This window comes from Schistocerca piceifrons, chromosome 1, assembly GCF_021461385.2.
Source record: "Schistocerca piceifrons isolate TAMUIC-IGC-003096 chromosome 1, iqSchPice1.1, whole genome shotgun sequence".
Lineage (NCBI taxonomy): Eukaryota > Metazoa > Arthropoda > Insecta > Orthoptera > Acrididae > Schistocerca > Schistocerca piceifrons.
In genome coordinates, this window is record NC_060138.1 from 629,583,821 (window position 1) to 629,601,911 (window position 18,091).

Here is an 18,091-nt window from a genome sequence, read left to right on the forward strand (position 1 = left end):
TGTGCACTGAGCATACTGTAACCCTTCGCGTCTGTCCCTGCCGTTTAAGAACAAGTAATGCAGTAGTGTTCTCCCTGCAACGTTCTGTATCACCCCACACCATTGATCACAGACTAGCAGCAGCCAGTCTAGAGAACTGGCATCCCATGCATAGGGTGTCATTAACACCACAATACAAGTGGCTGCATTTGGAGTGATGCCATAACTGGGAAGCATGGACTGCAGACTAATGGCATTGCACTGTTTTTAGCAATAAATCCCAATTCTGTACTACCTTGTATGGCCATTGATGACATTATTGCGGTGACCTGGGAAGAGGTCCCTGTCTTCCAAGGTTTTGGAGAGGTACAGCAGTGTTACTTTTGATGTCACACCTGGTAGTGACTGAGGGAAGTTAGACAGCATACTGTGCGATGGCTCGCCCTGCTTTATTTATTTGTTGATTGTCCTCAGTGTCGACGTACTGGCTGAAAAATTAGGGGTTGTAAGTGCAAGTACTTTCTACTGTAAACAATGTAGCCGACAGAGGCACAGTTGTGTTTCACAGCAGTTTACTTTCACTTTTCACAACCCCCCTCCCCATATACACATTTAATATGGCCAGTGCACTATTGTTCTAACTTTCCATAAGCCTCATTAATAGTTAGCAGGCAAACATCCACATACTGCTGCAATAGGTTCCTATTGAACATCAACAAGCAGTAAAAGCCTAACCGTACAGTTCAGTCTTTCAAATGAATTGAACAGACACTGTCATTGCTTTAACACACGGCCTATTGGTGTAACACTTATTTCACTGTTAAGTTGATGCATTGTTGTCTTTGTAACCAACACAGGTTCCTCATCTGAAACTCGGCCATGGACTGTCTGTGCCATGACCAAAAATCGGGCCCTTATATATCATTACAATAATAGGTGCTGAAACTACACATTGTTCAAAGTTAAATGTACAGAAATTACAATTAAAACTTAACACATTAAATTAACTGACTACATAAAAAAACTGGTTTCTTCTACTACAAGGGTTAAGCTGAATTATGTCATGAAATTAACAAATACAGTAATGTAAACAATTCTTTTGACAAAACTGTTAAATACTTTGGAATTAAGGTCTGGCTTTGCTAACATGTTTTCGAATAGAGCCAAATAAATACTTGAAGAATACTGTTATTTGTTCCTCCAAATATTTATAATTAGTACAGATTTTGTATTTGTTTGTATGTCAACAGTAGAATTTAAGTTACGAAACAATTACTGATTTCACCCTATGACAAAAGATACTAACTAGGACTAGTTAAAATAAAGTAGAAAATCAATTACATACATAAAACTAAGCGCAAAATTAGATCTGGTGTTATATTCTTTAAAACTGAGGGCCAACCTTTCTCTTTTATAAAAATACAGATTATACTCGTGTATGTTAATGATAATTAGTTCAAAAATGAAAAAACGAATTTAATTAGGCAGATGACAAAACAAGAGGGGAAGGAAAAATATCCCAGCTTGCTTCGTCACAAGTGATAAATAAGACAAAACAAGAGGGGAAGGAAAAATATCCGAGCTTGCTTCGTCACATGTGGTACATCGCTCACATGCTGCAGCCTTATTGTTTCATCTTGTGCAACAGTATCATGGTGTCATTTTTCAACAGGGCAATGTATTCCAATAACATGGCACATATCTCCGTGAACTTTCTGCATGATGTTGAGTTACACCCATGGTCAGAAAAATCCCCATGACTGTCCCAATGGCAGTATCCAGGATATCAAAGACCAGTTAAAACAGTTGCATGCCGGCTTGCCTCAGTAAAAGATACAATAGATTTGTGACACCCTTCCCAACTGAATCAGTCAAAGCATTCAGGCTGGAGTGGCTGCAACATTGTGGTGATAAGTGATCTCATACTGCCAAGTTCTTTGTAAATTTGTCTTGATTTTATGATCACTGAAATAACATATCATATCATACTCTCTCATTGAGTGAGTTTTCATTTTATGTCCTCCTCCTTTTTTTGTCAGGCAAAGGAGATTCGTCCATCAGTGGCCATGTTCTGATCATCATTCTTATGATCTGAAGGGGAATGGTGAGGGCCAAAACTGGTAATTTCTTATTGATATTGTGTATCATCATACCAAAAAATAAACTGTGTTTGAAAAATACAGGAGGGAGCCAGATTACTAGCACAGAGTCATCATTTGAGATTTTTTCAAGAAATACATTTTACATTACCTGACATCCTGTGCTATGGGATTGTAACTTTCACAGAAGGGGTGATTTAAGTGGAATGAGAGCTATAGATGGAGTAGTAGCCATCTTTGCAGATGACATATATCCTTCTTTGTGTGTCCTTGTAAAAGTGTGTCTAAAAGCAGTTTCTATTACATGGTGTGTGCTGTGGAGAGTTGCTGCATTTCCCTCCTGCTGATATCCCTATGAACCAGTTGAGCAAGAGAGACTGAGTATCCTTATCACAAACCTCCCCTCGATTTTTTCCTCTATGAGGATTTTAATGCACATCATGTGGTATGGGGTTCTTGTACCATTTGCTCCAAGGGTCGAGTTGTTGAGAGCCTCTTGTTAGCGGATGATTAGTGTCTTCTGAACATTAGTCAGAGCATGCACTTTAGCACTTCCATAGAGCCTTTCTCCACCATCACCCTTTTTGTTATGGAGAGCAGTGGATGAAAGAAAGCCACATAGATGGATGCCCAACAAGGCAAAAGATGCTGTACAGCCAGTTGACTGTGTTTGAATGTAGTAACAGTGTCCAGGAATGTACAGTTCCTCACTAGCACAATCTCTCACACCACTGATATATCTGTATTATAATATTCAGGACAACTAACACACAGTCTGTTGCCTCATGGTTTCAGCAGTATTGCCCCACTATCAGGGACAAACGTATGGCACTGCAGAGGTTCAAGGAGAGACTATCAGTTGAGAACCTCATCTTCAAAGACATGAGAACAAAATAGCATCTTATTCCTTAAATGATTTTACAAAGCTATTGATTGTATAAGAGACCATTAGGAGGATTTCAGGCGAAGGTGCGTAATTGCTGCTGAAATGAAGAATGGTATTCTTCAGACTGGTGAAGAGGGTATTTTCCAGGCTGTTGTGGAGTATTTTATTTGTGTAACTGTTGTTGGCAAGTCAGCATCAAGCTATCCTTCAATATTGAATGATAGTATAGAGGGGGTGGTTTGGCTCAGTTCTACTAATGGTGGAGTGTGTTACTTGCCCTTTCTCAGTAAAAAGTTGGATTCAGTATTGCCTGTTGCATTTGATACATCACTTAGCCAATGACAGCCTTCATTACAGCATGTTACTGAATATCAGTCCAAACACTAAAACAACCCTACTTGATGTGTTTGGTTTCATTTTGAATTAGGACAATTCCCAAACTCATGAAAAGATGGTGTTCCAATTTTTCCCTCAAACTTGTGAAGGATGTACATGCCTAAGTAGTTATCATGGTACTGTCCTCACCACTTTTACAGATAAGATTGTAAAGCATGATCAAGCAGTGCCTCATCTGGGTCCACAGAGCTTGAGACCCATCTACCATCGATAATCTGATCTTGTTGAAAGTGGCTTGCACCTGTCCTTGTGCAGCCATAACCTAACACATGCCTTCTTCAATCTTGAGAGAGCCTACTACACTCATTTGAGGCATAATATCCTTAAGCAACTTCATGTGCCAAGCTCAAGCAGCTTCATGTGTGGAGCTTTCGTCTTTGAATTGTGCTGTTCTTTCCTTCTTGTCTCTATGTTATTCTGGATATAGGGTAAGTAATTTCCAATCAAATCACTTTATATAAGGTAGTGTTTTAAGTACCATTAATGACATTCTGCCCATGGTAAGGAGCCTTGTACGGTACTCCTGATTTGAGGATGATTTTCAATGTTTGCTCTTCTTACAGTTTCCCAGCTACCACAAAGCAACTAACTTTTAACAGGCTGGAGAAATGAGTGAACAATACTGGTTTCTAATTTTCTCACCCTGTGTTTTTAAACTTTCAGAAATTAAAATGAGGGACACTATTAAAAAAAAGGTGAGAATCGAAGGCCTCATTTTTGATGAAAAACTTGGTTGGTTACCAGCCCTAAAGGATCTAAAAGAATTGCACCCCATAAGACATGGGAAACAGAGTGACTTTATCTACTCCACTTTTATCCATGCTTGATTATGGTTATGGAGTCTATGGGTCAGTTCGACATTCTTACTTCAAGATCCTCAATATGGTTCACTGTTTGGGAATCGTGCTGGTTACAGAGGCGTCTAGGAACAGCCTCATTCTGAACCTCTGTACTAAGACTGGTGAGCCACCACTTTATATCAGGTGACAACTGATTCTGGTGTGGCAAGCATATAAGACGACATAGTCCCTACAACAATCGTCTATATACCATATACCATACAGCTGCTCGCCCATCAATGGATTAGCTTCTAATAACCATTTGTTAGCAGTTTGGTCCTTTCAGATTTGTGCAAATTAACTATCTTTTAGGAATTATTGTGGTAAATACTAATATTTTGCACCAGGCTCAGAGTAATTTTAGATATGACAATTTCTAAGGAAGATGGCACTTCTAGCAATGTTTACAGTTAATTTTTGTACAATAATTTACACAGTTCCCAAAATTTTATTCCACAGTCTATGTAGGTGGACTGACTTAACTACTTGCAAAATTACATGAAATAGGCACTGCACCAGATCAGTGTGATGGAGAAAAGTTTATCATTTGCTAGTTGCCTTAGTGCCCTCCAAATGATTTCTCCAATATATGAGTGCATTCAGTAAATATTGTAACACTTTTTTTTCTCAGCCAACTTCATTTGAAAATATGCGGAATTTGTTGTGGGACATCATGAAATATTCCTACTGCAGCCCCTATAGTTTCATGAAGTTCTGATAGATCGCAGTACTATAGGTAGCTTTCAAATTGGTGTCTACAGTGGAGGTGTGTTCCAAGCAGAGGGCTGTAATTGAGTTTCTTTTGAAGGAAAACCAGACCAGGCACTTGCAAAATATCTACAGAGACCTAGCAATATACAAAAGCATGGTGAGTCGTTGGGCAAGGTGTCCATCAGCAAGGTTGTGCAAACCTGTCCAGTCTCTTGCATGCCAGCCGGCTGGGCACAGGTATGACCCCTGCAATGTTGGAATGTGTGGACATTGTCATTGGAGACGATCGACGGATCACAAGCAGACACTTCACTGCACAACTGGATGCCTCTGATGGTAGTGCTGACACTTGTCCACCAATTGCGCTACTCAAATGTGTGTGCCCTTTGGGTCCCTCGCTGTCTAACAGTAGACCATAAGCAGCAACAAAGGATTATCTGTGCAGAACTACCTGCATATTATGAGACTGATTGTGACAATTGTTTGTTGAATATCATCACAGGTGATGAAACATGGATTCATCACTTTGAACCGGAAACAAAACAGCAATCCGTGGACTGGTGCCACACCAACTCTCCTATGAGGAAAAAGTTCAAAGCTGCACCCTCAGCTGGTAAAGTCATGGGTACAGTCTTTTGTGACTCTGAAGGGATTATTCTCTTTGATGTCAACCCTCATAGTGCAACGGTCAACTCTGAAATGTAATGTGCTATCTTCTGGAAAGTGAAGAAATGACTTCAGCATTTTTGTTGCTACAAAAATGCAAATGAACTTCTCCTTCTCCCTGACAATGCAAGGCCTCACATAAGCCTGTACACCAAAGAGCAGCTCACAAAATCTCATCGGACTGTTCTTCCTAACCCATGCTACAGTCCATATCTCTCGCCTTCTGACTTCCATCTGTTTGGCCCAGTGATGGATGCACTTCTCAGGAAGTAGTAGGCAGATGATGGGGGAGGTTGTTGATGCAGCAGGACATTGGCTACAACATCTATCAGAAGTGTAGTTCCATGTGAGCTTACAGCCCATCTGGGTATGGTGGCATAAGGCCATTACATTGAATGGAGATTATGTTGAAAACAGAGTTTCGTAGCCAAAAGAGTGGAGAATAATATGTTGTATTGAAACCCTGGATAAAACTAACGTGCCTTTAGAAAAAACAGTGTTATTACGTAACGAATGCCCCTTGTACCAAGCAGAGAATGTGATTAGGGTGGTCCAGGACATCCCTATTCTACTACATGGCCAGGATGTAGTATTCTGCTGGGTACCAGGGCACAACAGGATCAAGACAAATGAAGCAGCTGACATAGCAGACAAGGACAGTTGTCAGGGATGTATTGCAGAAAAATATGCTGCTCTTCTGAAGTCATTTCCTCTTTTATGTGTCAGAAGATCATAAGTGAGTGAGAGGAAATCTAATTGGAAGTGGCAGAAAATAAGCTTTGGAGATTGAAATCTAGTGCCTGGGAATGGAAATACGCCTTCCAATCTGATTGATGGTGCTCTGTTCTGGTGGAGGACCCACCAGTTTGTGGAGTATCCATATCAGTACACCATTTTTTGCCAATGTGTGATTTATATCCTGATTAGAGGGCAGGAGAGAATTTACATGGGGAATTAGCATCAATTTTGGCTGTCAGTGAGGAAAGTGTGATACACATTGTAAAATCTTCTGAGTTGCCCAGACTCTAGACTAAATTTCTAGCATGGAGGTTTTAGTGTGTTGCAGTGTGGCTGGCTCATTTATTTTTAGTGTAGTGATCAGACAGCTGCATGTATTTTTATGTATTTCTTCTTTGAGCTCTGTCATATTTTCTAAGCTCTTTTTTTTTTTTTTTAAAAGGACTGACATATGAGAAGACTTGTTTGTTTGCTTGTTTTTATTCTGGTACAATCTTGACCACTGGAGGATCTAAATCCTCCACTCAAATCATTGAAGAAATACTGGAAAATTGAGTGGAGAATATGACTGTATCAAAAGAATGGAAGATGATTAAAAATATAGTTTTGAAACTTTAGAAGAACATATTGGGAAAATAAGGAAAAGAATCAGAATGCGTGGATGCATCAGGTATTTTTGATAAAATGGATAAACAGGGAAATGAAACAATGAACATTCTATAGGAGAGGAATAATAAACAATGAACTATTCAGTTTACCTTGTCAGGCTAGAGTGGAATAGATACGAAGTCTATGTGAGGAGACTGCAGAACTGGAAAAGCCAGGTAAATTAGAAGAAATATAGAGCACAGTTATGTAGCTAATGAATGAAGCCCAAGAAAAGTCAGCTAAAATGGCCTTCTCAATAAAAATAAGAAGACGACAGCTTACATAAAAGGGAACAAAAAGATATGGAAGAAGTACCCCAAAGAAATATGAAGCATAAGGAGATTATCATACATGACTAAGACTGGAGCTTAGATTAGAATGTGATGAGATGTGAGCTGCGGACCAAAGATACTGTGGTGGGAATTGGAGCATGCCATTCAGGTCCAAAGGAAAAGAAGAGCAATGAGCTGTGATAAAATATCAAATTGAAGCATTAACATCACTGAGAAAAAACAGAATGTCTAGACTGACCAGCCATCTTAATATGATGTGTGATGGGGGCATTTGGGCTTGAAGATTTAGTTAAAGCCATTCAAGTTTGTTTAGTAAGTAAAACAATGGCAAAGAATGCATATTGTAGGACAGATAGTTGCTTTTGCCACATTAGAAAGGCCCTATGGAGGCTTGTACTCTGAAGATTCGAAAAGAAAAATTCAGCTATTGGATAGTTGAGGATGGTAGTATAAAGAGAATTAGAAGTTAACAGGGGTTTGTACCTGTTTTGTTGATTGGGAAATGAAGTTAGTTATAATGTACTCTGGTATCCTCATGAAGACCTGTAAAGATATTGATGTAGTCTGAAAGGCATGAATACTGATTGAGAAACTGTTTACAGGACAAATAACAATAGAAGGGATTGGCAATGAGGAACATATGAACCTAGTATCGGAAGATATCGTAGAAAATAATGATGTTTTTCATATACACTTCTGAATATTTATGTTAAGAATCTAACACACAACACATTAGAAAAAGCAAGAGGCATAATAAAAACAGCATTAAGTCAGTTAAGTATGCATTGATCAAACAGTATTGGCTGAATCAAATGAAGAAAGTGTAGAGGGGCATTAAGGTGGGGAAGAGTATTGAAGAAGGATAAATGTAGGAAAGACCAAAGCTACGAGAATTAGAAAATGTGGTGGTTCCCTCAGTATATTACTGGATGGAAAGACCTTGTAACAAGTAATAGGTTTGTAGTGACAGAGAATGGAAGTTGTGTGGAGTAAATAAGAAGAGTAGCATAAATGAGTGAAAGGTTTGTTGGTAACACTCAGAGTTGTGATAGAACTCGGAACGAGATTCACAAAATGTTTTGTCTGGAGCCTAGTATCATATGGCAGGGAATAATAGACAGTCGAAAATAATATGGAAATATACTTGGAATAATACTGAAATGCGTGTTGGTGAAAAATGCTTAAAGTGTAATACAATAATAGAATCATGAATGAAGAAGTACTTCTAAGAATAGGAGAGCAAAGACAACTAGTGGAAATGATAAGAGTGAGGAAAATATTGGCTGGGACTTATATTGTGAAGAAATTGTCTGCAACCAAGAGCCATTGAAGACAAGAGTACAGGAAAAAGGGGCAGAGGAAGAAGGGGACTTAGAAATGCTGGATGACATTAAACATGGATCAAGGAAGTGGCACAGGACAGAGGAAAATGGAGAGCATCTATTCAGTAACTGTTGTAAAATGGAGTTACCAAAGAAGCAGAGACAATTTTGAACACTTAGTCATTTTAACCATGCTTGTCTCATCAGATGTAAAAGGATGGTTTGAAAAGTTCTTGGAATAACCGGGAGAGGTCAGCACTAACACAACGAGTTGTTCATATGATATTCATTGGACTGTTGCCTGTAAACACGTGCCACGTAAGTTGCTCTTGGAAGAGAGCTGTGGTGATGATGTGATTATGTTGTTGTTCCCACGTAGTAATGTGTGAAGATGGAAAAAATCGAGATTCGAGCAGTGATTAAGTACTTCGTAAAGAAAGGTATGAAAGCATATGTCCTCTGAAAGGGTATATCACATATTAACTGAAGAATTAGAAATGAAAAAATTATCTGCAGGATGGGTGCCGCGACAAGACAATGCGCACCCGCACACATGTGCCATCGCAATGGCGAAATTACACAAACTAAGCTATGAATTGTTGGTACACCCACCTTATTCACCTGATGTGGCTCCGTCAGACTTCCATCTCCTCCCAAAACTGAAAATTTTTCTTGTTGAACGAAGATGCACTTCAAACGAAGAATTGATAGCCGGAGTTGACAACTATTTTTCAGGCCTGGAGGACTCATTTTCGAGATGGGATCAAGGAACTGGAACATTGTTGGACCAAGTGCATTAATGTACAAGGAGACTACATTTTGTTGTTGTGGTCTTCAGTCCTGAGGCTGGTTTGATGCAGGTCTCCATGCTACTCTATCCTGTGCAAGCTTCATCATCTCCCAGTACCTACTGCAACCTACATCCTTCTGAATCTGCTTAGTGTATTCATCTCTTGGTCTCCCTCTATGATTTTTACCCTCCACGCTGCCCTCCAATACTAAATTGGTGATCCCTCGATGTCTCAGAACATGTCCTACCAACCGATCCCTTCTTCTAGTCAAGTTGTGCCACAAGCTCCTCTTCTCCCCAATTCTATTCAATACCTCCTCATTAGTTATGTGATCAACCCATCTAATCTTCAGCATTCTTCTGTAGCACCACATTTCGAAAGCTTCTATTCTCTTCTTGTCTAAGCTATTTATCGTCCACGTTTCACTTCCATACATGGCTACACTCCATACGAATACTTTCAGAAATGACTTCCTGACACTTAAATCTATACTCGATGTTAACAAATTTTTCTTCTTCAGAAACGCTTTCCTTGCCATTGCCAGTCTACATTTTATATCCTCTCTCCTTCAACCATCATCAGTTATTTTGCTCCCCAAATAGAAAAACTCATTTACTACTTTAAGTTTCTCATTTCCTAATCTAATTCCCTCAGCATCACCCGATTTAATTCGACTACATTCCATTATCCTCATTTTGCTTTTGTTGATGTTCATCTTATACCCTCCTTTCAAGACACTGTCCATTCCGTTCACCTGCTCTTCCAAGTCCTTTGCTGTCTCTGACAGAATTACAATGTCATCGGCAAACCTAAAAGATTTTATTTCTTCTCCATGGATTTTTATACCCACTCCGAACTTTTCTTTTGTTTCCTTTATTGCTTACTCAATATACAGATTGAATAACATCGAGGATAGGCTACATCCCTGTCTCACTCCCTTCCCAACCACTGCTTCCCTTTCATACCCCTTGACTCTTATAACTGCCATCTGGTTTCTGTACAAATTGTAAATAGCCTTTCGCTCTCTTTATATTACCCCTGCCACCTTTAGAATTTGAAAGAAAGTATTCCAATCAACATTGTCAAAAGCTTTCTCTAAGTCTACAAATGCTATAAATGTAGGTTTGCCTTTTCTTAATCTAGTTTCTAAGATAAGTCGTAGGGTCAGTATTGCCTCACGTGTTCCAATATTTCTACGGAATCCAAACTGATCTTCCCCAAGGTCGGCTTCTACCAGTTTTTCCATTCATCTGTAAAGAATTTGCGTTAGTATTTTGCAGTCGTGACTTATTAAACTGATAGTTTGGTAATTTTCACATCCTGCTTTCTTTAGGATTGCAATTATTATATTCTTCTTGAAATCTGAGGGTATTTCGCCTGTCTCATGCATTTTGCTCACCAGATGGTAGAGTTTTGTCAGGACTGGCTCTCCCAAGGCTGACAGTAGCTCTAATGGAATGTTGTCTACTCCTGGGGCCTTGTTTCGACTTAGGTCTTTCAGTGCTCCATCAAACTCTTTGCCCAGTATCATATCTCCCATTTCATCTTCATCTACATCCTCTTCCATTTCCAGAATATTGCCCTGAAGTACATCGCCCTTGTATAGACCCTCTATATACTCCTTCCACCTTTCTGCTTTCCCTTCTTTGCTTAGAACTGGGTTTCCATCAGAGCTCTTGATATCCATGCAAGTTGTTCTCTTTTCTCCAAACATCTCTTTAATTGTCCTGTAGGCAGTATCTGTCTAACCCCTAGTGAGATAAGTCTCTACATCCTTACATTTGTCCTCTAGCCATCCCTGCTTAGCCATTTTGCTCTTCCTGTCGATATCATTTTTGAGACGTTTGTATTCCTTTTTGCCTGCTTCATTTACTGCATTTTTATACTTTCTACTTTCATCAATTGAATTCAATATTTCTTCTGTTACCCAAGGGTTTCTACTAGCCCTCATCTTTTTACCTATTTGATCCTCTGCTGCCTTCACTATTTCATCCCTCAAAGCTACCCATTCTTCTTCTACTGTATTTCTTTCCCCCATTCCTGTCAATTGTTCCCTTATGCTCTCCCTGAAACTCTGTACACCCTCTGGTTCTTTCAGTTTATCCAGGTCCCATCTCCTTAAATTCCCACCTTTTTGCAGTTTCTTCAGTTTTAATCTACAGTTCATAACTAATAGATTGTGGTCAGAGTCCACATCTGCCCCTGGAAATGTCTTACAATTTAAAACCTGATTCCTAAATCTCTGTCTTACCATTATATAATCTATCTGATACCTTTTAGTATCTCCAGGGTTCTTCCATGTATACAACCTTCTTTCATGGTTCTTAAACCAAGTATTAGCTATGATTAAGTTATGCTCTGTGCAAAATTCTACCAGGGGGCTTCCTCTTTCATTCCTTACTCCCATTCCATATTCACCTACTAAGTTTCCTCCTTTTCCTACTATCAAATTCCAATCACCCGTGACTATTAAATTTTCATCTCCCTTCACTATCTCAGTAATTTCTTTTATCTTATCATACATTTCATCAATCTCTTCATCATCTGCAGAGCTAGTCGGCATATAAACTTGTACTACTGTGGTAAGTGTGGACTTTGTACCTATCGTGGCCACAATAATGCGTTCACTATGCCGTTTGTTGTAGCTTACTCGCATTCCTATTTTTTTATTCATTATTAAACCTACTCCTGCATTACCGCTAATTGATTTTGTATTTATAACCCTGTATTCACCTGACCATAAGTCTTGTTCGTACTGCCACCGAACTTCACTAATTCCCACTATATCTAACTTTAACCTATCCATTTCCCTTTTTAAATTTTCTAACCTACCTGCCCGATCAAGTGATCTGACATTCCACGCTCCAATCCTTAGAACGCCAGTTTTCTTTCTCCTGATAACGACGTCCTCTTGAGTAGTCCCCGCCCAGAAATCTGAATGGGGGACTATTTTACCTCCGGAATATTTTACCCAAGAGGACGCCATCATCATTTAACCATACAGTAAAGCTGCATGCCCTCGGGAAAAATTACGGCTGTAGTTTCCCCTTGCTTTCAGCTGTTTGCAGTACCAGAACAGCAAGGCCATTTTGGTTAGTGTTGCAAGGCCAGATCAGTCAATCATCCAGACTGTTGCCCCTGCAACTACTGAAAAGGCTGCTGCCCCTCTTCAGGAACCACACGTTTGTCTGGCCTCTCAACAGATACCCCTCCGTTGTGATTGCGTTTGTAAATAAAATATTAAGTGGCTAACTCAATTGAACCTGTTGAAAATTGGCTCAACATATCTAAATTTGGATAGAAATAGGCTATCTAGGATGCAAGATAATCAAACATGGTTCCACTGAAGAAAATTTATAGTGTGATCTGTCACTAATTGGGAAAGTTTTCAACGAAAATATACTAGTATGAACTATAAGATTAGGTATGAGAATTAAATCACTGAAACTGTATGTTTTGAGCACATTGCTCCAGGAAAGTTAACTGTAGGAAACTGGAAGAACCAGAATGAGGGAAGCTGGAAGCGTTTGAGTTGTGGTATCAAAAAAGGATGTTAAAATTCAGTGGACACACATACCATGGAACCAGACTGAAAAATGCTCCAATCGTACCACAAAAATATGTAAATATGCCCTGGGTAGAGTTAGAAAGGAAAAAGAAAGGAACTAGCTTTTTGACTTACATGACAGCTTGAACGACATTTAAATCAAAACATCTTGACATATTTGCACTTTTTTACTTATTAGCAGTATTACCTATGTCATGTGAAATAATGCATCATGTCAAGTAAATCAACACTGATATATGATGCAAGTTGTATAATATGACACATGCCATCAAGTCATCCAAAACGGCATTTGTCATGTCGTGCAATATGATACAACATGGCACTAAAGTTTAGTGTGTGAGCATCCCCACTCTGAGATATTTCCTGTTATAGATGCACCCCCACTTTCAGATTCTTCCTGTTGTAGATGCAGCCCACTCTCTAGAAGCACATAAATTTCTGTTTATGTGTTCTTACACCACTCACCATAAACGTACCAGGGTGTGAGTTTGGGAGAGAAATGGCCCACTCAGGATACATCCCCCCCCCCCCCCCCCAACCCAGAAATTAAAAAAAATGCTTCAGTGTATGCCCAGGAGCAAATCCACCTCCAGGAATTTTATTTGACCAGAAAAACTTTTTTAGCTATTATATGTATGCTCTTCAGCCATATGATATTACATATTGTTTACTGTACTATGGCTGGTGAATCTTCTGGGTTGTGGGCACAGGATCAGGGACCTTATCTTATAAATTGCAAGATGCTGGTGTGCAAACACATTGCAGCTAACAGAGCTCACTGCGCTGGGAATGTAAGGATATCTTGTAAAAAAAATGTGATTATGTCAAAAGATTTGATCTAAATGTTTTTGAAGCTGTCAGATACGTCAAAAGCTACTTCCCTTCTTTTACATCCCTCACTTTTCCCAGGTTATATCTGCCTATTTCTTGCTGTGGTAGGAGCAGTTTTCATTCTCATTCCTAACTTTTATTCTACCATAATTTTGACCATAGACTGCCTTAGCTTAGCAGCTGATGTAGATTTTTGTTGTCTCTGACAATGACTTATCTGGTATACTTCTTTTTTTATTATCTGTTGAACCATATTGTTTGAGTTGGGCAGCATTAGTCTGGCTCCTCTACAATTACATGCCTGATATAGTTGAACCTGCCCAGTGCAGCCTACTGTCTCCTCAGAGCACACAAGCCTCACCAACAGGTCAAGGTAACATGCCTGCAGAAGGGTTTTTGTCTTACTTATTTGTGTTTTAATTTTTGATTAATGTTTATTTTGTCTTCTGTTTTTTAATTTTTTTAAATGTTTAATTTTTAAAAATGTTTAATTTTTTAATTGTGTTTTTAACTTTTTGTTTTACAGTTACACACATTTTATTCATATATGCAAGATACTGTATACACAAACATATGAAAGATAACCATAAATACTTAGTAAAGTGCACAAAATAACAGCAAACATAAATATGATACTGAATGAAATATTATATACTAAGCGAAGTGTGTAAAAACAATGGTTGTAAATAGTTTGTATTATGTAGATAAACTTATGACACAATCATATTACATACATAAACTTACTTAAATGCTTACTATTTTTATTGCAAGCTGGATGATTTATGCAACAGATAATAAACTACTGAAAAGCATACATCTTGTTATTATATTTTATCTTAAAACTTACTTAAATGCTTACTATTTTTATTGCAAGCTGGATGATTCATGCAACAGATAATAAACTACTGAAAAGCATACATCTTGTTATTATATTTTATCTTAAATTTCTTGTCATTGTTTATTTAAAGTATGCAATAATATAAATTGAAAATTAAGAATCCACCATTAGAAAAACTCACATGAATAATTTTGGTGGAAAATGTTTCAACAACCAATCTGAATTAAGTATGAGTATGATTATCTGAAATAAAAGCTATGAAACAATGTGTGTACGACAAAATACTACTAACTTCAAGTTGCATATGAAAATTGATGAACTTAAGCTTATTTTATGTGAAAATAAGTTTTCTGGAAGATTGCATAGTAGCTTTTGAAGAAAACACAATCAAAAAGTGTTCTATTGGTTAGAAATAAGGTGATCTTTTTCTGACAATTACTTTTATACCAATTTGCAGGTTAATTTAATTTTCAACATGTTTATCAGTAAAGCTTTAAATGCTCTGTCAAACTATATTAGCAAGGTTTCAATTTCTTTGATTTGCTGCATAGTTTAGCTTTGGAATCTATCTATTCACCCTCTCATCTTCTGCTTTTCTTCAGTCATGTTTTCTCTTCTCTCGCTGTTTGTAATATTTTTACTTCATCACTGCTTAGACTAAGTAAATTAATTCTCAAAAATATGATTCAAAATAATGGTGCATCCCCCACAAGTGATTATCTATTGTTGGTGTTCAAGCCACAATCATTTACATCTTACAAATACATCACCTATCCTCTGTAAACCAGTGTCTTACTCAACATTAATTTAATTATATAATTAGCAGTGCAGGCACCGGAGCACCATAACACATTGCCTAGTACCTATATATGTTTGTTTATTAATTACAATGATTTGGGCTATATATCTTTATGGATATTTATATGGATGTATGTTTATGTGGAAAGCAACTGCAAGGAAATCTACATTCACACGTTTGAGCTATTTCTAAAGTATCAAAGATCTTCTCTCACACAGTTTAGGCTTTTTTAAGTGGTTCTGTGCTGGCATACAGCCCTTCAATAGATTCGTAAAATTTCTTAAGACTTTGACTGTCAGCAACATAAACCTCACAGCTTCTTAGAAAGTTGACCATTTTTGTGGTTTTTCAATATTTATTAAGAAGACTAGCCAGCAGTGAATACTGATCATCCCCATCAATGTACATGATTTCGTATTTAAAAGCAGGAGAAAATGTACCCCATCAAATGAGGGGATTGACAGGCTACCGAAATTTTTATGTCCTGTCAGTTGATTAGATTGGCACTCAAAGTGTTTTCGTATTATGACATAAACAATTGTGTATTGTTACAGTAACTACTGACTTGAAATGTGTTGAATAGCATTCTCAAGTTAAATGGCATTTGGTTTCTGTCTTTCTGTTAACCTCTTTTGTTCCAGATTGTTAACATGAGCAGCAGTATTCTACTCAGTTCTTTTGTCTTGTATCTGTGGGAGATACTGATGTAGAACATGCAGTATACCCACACTATTCAGTGCTATATTTGTTAATGATGTTTTTCGTTTAATGTTGCCACTTAAGGAGAACATGGTCATATTTTCCAGCAAATAAGACAGAACTGAACATGGAGTAGATAGTAGCTTCTCAGAAGCCATTTGATTTTTAGCTGGACTAATTTACTTTATCCCTCTCTCATCCTCATTCTTATTCTGTTTCCTCTGAGTTAAGATTTTTCTAATTTTCAAAATGGTAAAATGTGTGGCTGTTTATAATCCTCTTCCCTGCACATCTTTCCCAATTGCTGTCCTTCACTTTCCCTCTTCATCCTTGTTCCTTTCTGCTTCTTCTTTCTCTTCTGTGATTACAGTTCATATGTTACTTCATGACATTGTTTTAGCATTGATATGTGTTTTTACTAGCAGTTTATTTTTTCATTTATTTATTTATTTATTTATTCATTCATTTCTGTTTGTAATTCCAAAGGCTTCATTTATTTTGTGTTATATGTCTCTTTATACTTCATATCCTTGCTGCTTGTTTCTGATCTCTGGTTTCTCAATTCTTAAGAGTCAGTGTCTATTTTGAAATGTGCCTTCATTGCAAATTTAGCACCATTCTGGTGCAAGGTCTTCTTGATACTTTTGTTCAGATTGTGAGAACAATAAAGGCTTTTAAAATAAGTTTCTGTTGTAAAGAAGAATTGGAAATTGTATGGGTTTTTATGTGGGCTTTCCTTTTGTATGTAGGAAAACAAGATTGACGAAAACATCAGTGGAAAATCTATTAGACCTGTGGCTCATCTAAAATCAAGAATAACATTTAATATATTAACTGATGACATCAAATTTCCTGTGAAGAACTTGCCACCGGAAATTGCACAGCTTCTAGTGTATGTTGAGTCTCTTCTTTGTTTCATAAATTTAACAGATCCAAATAAATATGTGTGGCCAATATATTTTCTTAATGAACTCCATTTTTGTAAAAATTTTATCTTGTTATTATTCACTTGTATCATAGGTTTAATTTTCAATTATAATTTGCATCTTTGCTTTTGGGTCCCTGATTTTTATCTCATATAAGTCATTAATATCATGCGTATAGTGAGCTAATAAACAAGGAAAGAATCAGTTGTAGGAATTGTAGTTTGTGAATATCACATTTATGAATAAACAGCTATTTATGGATTTTTTTGTGGGGGTGGGGGGCACGTTTTATAGTGTTACCCACCACTTACGGATCAAACAGCACAGCTGCTAAATGATGTTAAACAGTGTATTTTAATAACTTAGGTTTTGTAGCAACAGCTTAAGTTTGTATCATCTGTCAAAGTGGTGACCACCAGTCACAGTGCAAGCATGCCACACTTTCTCAAATATCCTTGTTGCCTGTCATACAATCAGACCAGCAACTGGGCTCGTATAAATATCCTTCCATTTAGTTTTTACTGTGGCAGTTGAAATTACCCTCACAATAAATAAATTTAATCAGTGAACAACACTGCAGTACTGTTCCATTCAAGGACTTGAATTTGAAGAACCATTTGTGGATACTGTAGCAGATATCCCACCGCCTGCAAAAAGTAGACATCCTGAATTTGATATGTGATCCAGCATACAAAGTCACGAAAATTTGAAATGCTTCCTTCATCAATGATACAGTTTCCATTATGCGTAATCATAATAATGAGAAATTTGAAATTGAAAGAGGAGTGAAATAATGAGCTTTTCAATCACCAAAGCTATTCCCAGCACCCAGGAGAAATGTTTTAAATTCTAAAACTGGGAAAACTACCAATGAACAGAAGGTAATGTAATATACGTCAATCACCATCTTTCGTATGTAGTGCAGATAAAATTGAAAAATTATTGCAGAACTTAATTGATCAAGTATGAAAATGAATTATAATAACACTAAGATAACACATTGAAAAGAAGATGGTAACATTAAGAACAGTTGAAGACAATGATTGAACAGACTATGTAAGG

At 37.6% G+C, this 18,091-nt stretch overlaps 1 protein-coding gene across 1 annotated transcript in view; it reads left to right on the plus strand.

The window, feature by feature from the left end:
• Positions 1-18,091, plus strand: part of LOC124804717 (cleft lip and palate transmembrane protein 1-like protein) — a 149,549-nt gene that overhangs the window by 75,422 nt on the left and 56,036 nt on the right. Inside the window, exon 4 of the mRNA XM_047264994.1 lies at positions 16,853-16,995. Within this exon, the coding sequence (XP_047120950.1) occupies positions 16,853-16,995 (143 nt within the window). The remainder of the gene's footprint in view (positions 1-16,852; positions 16,996-18,091) is intronic.